Consider the following 4,327-nt stretch of genomic DNA (forward strand, 5'->3'; position numbering starts at 1 on the left):
AGGAGCTGCGTCCTGACCTGTCTGTAGCAGGGTTGTAGTGGTTGTAGAAGGAGGAGCTGCATGGTGACTTGTTTGTAGCGGTGTTGTAGTGGTTGCTTGAACTTACACTGTGACTTTTTTTTTTTTAGAGTGAGATTTAATATTTATTTAGGGGGTTATGGAGGGGAAAGGGAGAAGGGGGCAGAGAGAGAGAGAGAGAGGAAGAGAAAGAGAAGGGAAAGCGGGGGAAACACGCGTGCGTGCCAGGAGAGCTTACACTGTGACTTTTAAGCATATCACCTGTTGAAATGGTTTGAGTTTGACTTTTGTACTCGTAGCTAGTGATGGGAATAATTTTATGAGGCAATACAAATGATCATGAAAATAATAGGTGTCATTTAATTTCATTTTGTGTCTCTATGAAAAAAACGACTCATTATATTGGAAATTAAAGAACTTATTGAAAGTCTTGGAGTAGCAATCTATGGTTTTGGAAATTGTGCCTCTTATAGATGAATACATGATAAAGAAATGAATTTGCTTTTTAGACTATTTCTCAGTTTAGGTACTTTGGTGTTTATTTAAGTTCTCTTTTTAAAGGTGCTGCTTTTATATGTTTTCTGCTTCTGGGAAGGCAGAGTATTCTGTACATTGGAGATTATTTATGCCACCTTTGAGTATTTATTCCCTTCCTTTTTTTTAAAGCAGTTGAAAGCACAGGGTAAGGCACTGGTTACATAGAAACTATCAAATTAAATTTAAATTTTTCAGTTTTCTTGTTTAAATGCTTTGGTATCAAGATGAAACCACCTGTGGATGACACTTGGTTTCATAACATTTTTCTGGCATAAGCAATATAAAATTTATTTATTAAATTATTAAATAATTGTTTTTTTTATTAAATTTTGTTTATTTTATTAATTTTTTTAAATTAAATTATTACATTTGCTCATCAAATGGTGCCCTAACAATTCCCGAGTTATAGCAGAAGTCACTTCTGGTTTTCCCTCTCACCTTCAAGGGAGTGTGCCTGAGAGGCTTCTGCATTGTCACCTCTCCTCTGCCACTTTCCAGCTGTGCTCCATTGTTTCCTTTGTGTTCTGGTAGGTTTGCGCTGACTTCTCTGTTATCCACCTCTGGCCTCCAGAAAGATGGAGGGGTTTTGAGTACTGGATTAGACGAGTGTGTGTTAGACATTAGTCTTCTGAACTAGCCCCTAGGAGTTAACGGAAAGGAAAAACTAATGGCCAGTGTACCGTAGGAGATTCATGAAAATGTAGGAAAGTATAATCGGTTATGTCTTGATATTTTACCATATAAATTTTTTTTTGGTTCTGTTTGTATTTATTTATTTATTTAGATTTTGGTTTTTGAGCCATGGTTTCTCTGTAGCTTTGGATACTGTCCTGGAATGCACTTTGTAGACCATGCTGGCTTCATCCTCACAGAGATCACCTGCCTCCACCTTCATAAGTGCTGGGATTAAAGGCATGCACCACCGTTGCCCAATTTACCATATAAAGTTTAGCTATAGATATTACTACCTAGTGGCTGTTTCATGAAAACTTTCTTAATTAATGCTATTTTTTTAAAATTTATTTTTTCTTGGAAAAAAAATTTCTGCCTCCTCCCATCCTCCCATTTCCCTCCCCTTCCTCCTACTCCACTCCCCCTCCCCTCACTTCTTTCCTCCTCCCTCTCCAGACCCAAGAGCAGTCAGGTGGAAAGTCCAAGGTCCTCCCCCCTCCATCCTGGTCAAGGAAGGTGAACATCCAAACTGGCTAGGCTCCACAAAGCCAGAACATGAAGTAGGATCAAACCCCAGTGCCATTGTCTTTGGCTTCTCATCAGTATTAATGTAACTTATATAAATATATTACATGTTATATATAAATATACTTTATATAATATAAATTATACTTTAAATTATTTTTATTTTTTAAAGGTTGATTGTTTATCCTCCACCACCTACCAAGGGGGGCTTGGGAGTAACTAATGAAGATTTGGAATGTTTAGAAGAAGGAGAATTTCTTAACGATGTAATCATTGACTTTTATCTTAAGTAAGTACAATAATGATTTCATTTGTTTTAAAGGTTTTACTGTAAAATTTAAGCGCCTTTTTTTCAGTTGTACTCAGGATTGAACCTAGAGCCTTTTGCATATTAAGAAAGAACTCTGCTGTTGAGCTGTTCCCCTGCCTGAAAATAGGTACCTGTATCTGAACTATTTTTAATTTTAGTTAAGAGTAACTTGGCAAGATTTCAGATTCAGAAAGCATTTTGCCTACCAGAAAGAATTTTACTGAAGTTGACTAATTCATTTGTATTCTCTCACGGTCTGTAGACACTACACATGTCAGAAGAGTTATTGCTTGCTGTTTCGACTTAGTTTTTAATGTGTTGATTTTTTGATGTGTACTTTTTGAACACTCTGTATTGTGGTGAAGGAAATATTTACAAAATTCCAAACACTTTGGGGATGGAAAAGAAACAACTCTTTTTATCTATCTTTCGTCAGTGTTCTGGAGGCGGTAGGACCTAAGGAATGGAGCTGATGAGCGAGGCAGACTAAAGTCTCATGCCATAGCCAGCTTTATTCAGAGCATCAGACAGTCTATACGGTCACCTGAGTAAAGGTCGAGCGTATACAGTCACAAGGACAAGGCACACGTGGTGAAACATGCTCTTCCATAGAGTATATAAAGGCTAGTTTAAACATTTAGTTGAATAACAACAGCAAGCAATAATCAGTAATCTGAAGTAAAGTCAGTCCCATCTGCTATCCCTGGGAGGAGCATGAAAACACATTCCAAGAACAAGTCCATGTGTTTGAAGAATCAGGTCACTGCACTCCTGTTTTCTTGGAGTGTTCTCACAAACATGGCTCTTCACACGGCTCCATTTCTGGACTGTGTTCTGACTACCATTATGTATTCTAACAGTTAACTGTCATTTAGAAAATCCATCATGATTGCAGTAAAATTTTAAACTTACAAAAAAAAAGCCAACTTTCTGGGCAGTGGTGGCACATGCCTTTAATCCTAGCACTCAGAAGGCAGAGACAGGCAGATAGATCTCTGTGAGTTCGAGGCCAGCCTGCTCTACAGAGTGAGTTCCAAAGCTACATAGAAACCCTGTCTCCAAAAAAAGACAGAAAGAAAAAAGGCAACATGTTGAATAGAAAAAGTTTTCAGGAATAGCTATGAAAGCCCTTTAAACGTCCATGCAATCCAGGTGTAGGGGAACAGCCCTTTAATCTTGGCATCCACGGGGCTAAAATTCAAGGCCAGACCAGGCTATATGGTGCAATAGGCTGTCTTAATAAACCCAAATAAAGCCTAACTAAAATACAAAAACCAAAACAAAACAAGAACACAAGTAATTCCTAAAGCCTTTTTGTGCAAAGAAAATTTGTTTTTACTCTTCATTTTGCACTATATCCCTAGACTAAAAATTTCTAACACTCAATTGAGAGATCTAATTTTTTTAAAGATTATGAACTTATTATTATTTGGACTCCACTTTTAGTCATAATTTTATTTTATTCTAGTCACAAAGGCTCAGAATCTCACATTATTACATATTTATAAAGATATACTTTACAGTGTCTAGAAATTCAGTTTGAATCTTTTTTATATCTTCCACTTGGGAATGCAATTCTGATAATTTCATGTATTTTTGTTTGGTCTGTGTAAATTATGAATTGGCATCATTGCTGGTTTTTCTCTTTTGGCTTTTTGAGAGTTCCTCTGTGTAACCCTGGCTGTCCTGTAACTCTGTAGAGCAGGATGGCCTCGAACTCACAGAGATCTGCCTGCCTCTGCCTCCCATGTGCTGGGATTAAGGTGTGTGCCACCATTGCTCAACAGTTTTCTTTATGAGTCATGCTTTGTAACTTTGAATGCTTTATGATTTTGTTGACGATTAAGTGTTGTTGTGTTTCTATAAATGTGTCAGTTTTTTAAGACACAGTTGCAATACCTGGAAGTAGTCTGGTAATTTCAAGTCTTGTTTTAAAGATAGTTATCCTTATCACTTGCTAAAATGAGGCCAACAAACTGATTTCTGTTACCAAGGAGAAACTCTCCTGAGTACTGTGTCCTGTGTCATGAATTAAGACATTGCCCAGTTTTACTGGCAGGAGTATATTCCATTCTTCATCTGGGTGATTGGGATATTGTTCTCTAACTTGAATACTTTCCTTACCCCAACACACACACACACACACACACACACACACACACACACCAGAGCTACCCTGAAGATACAAGGAGCTGCAAGCTGTCCTGAGTTCTCTGTCTCAACACACACACACACACACACACACACACACACACACACACACAC

At 37.6% G+C, this 4,327-nt stretch overlaps 1 protein-coding gene across 1 annotated transcript in view; it reads left to right on the forward strand.

Moving 5' to 3' along the window:
- The window catches only part of Senp7 (SUMO specific peptidase 7), a 110,039-nt gene that overhangs the window by 89,350 nt on the left and 16,362 nt on the right, over window positions 1-4,327 (forward strand). The window contains exon 16 of the mRNA XM_026787658.1: window positions 1,925-2,041. Within this exon, the coding sequence (XP_026643459.1) occupies window positions 1,925-2,041 (117 nt within the window). The remainder of the gene's footprint in view (window positions 1-1,924; window positions 2,042-4,327) is intronic.

This window comes from Microtus ochrogaster, chromosome 2 (assembly GCF_000317375.1).
Source record: "Microtus ochrogaster isolate Prairie Vole_2 chromosome 2, MicOch1.0, whole genome shotgun sequence".
NCBI classification, from domain to species: Eukaryota; Metazoa; Chordata; class Mammalia; order Rodentia; family Cricetidae; genus Microtus; species Microtus ochrogaster.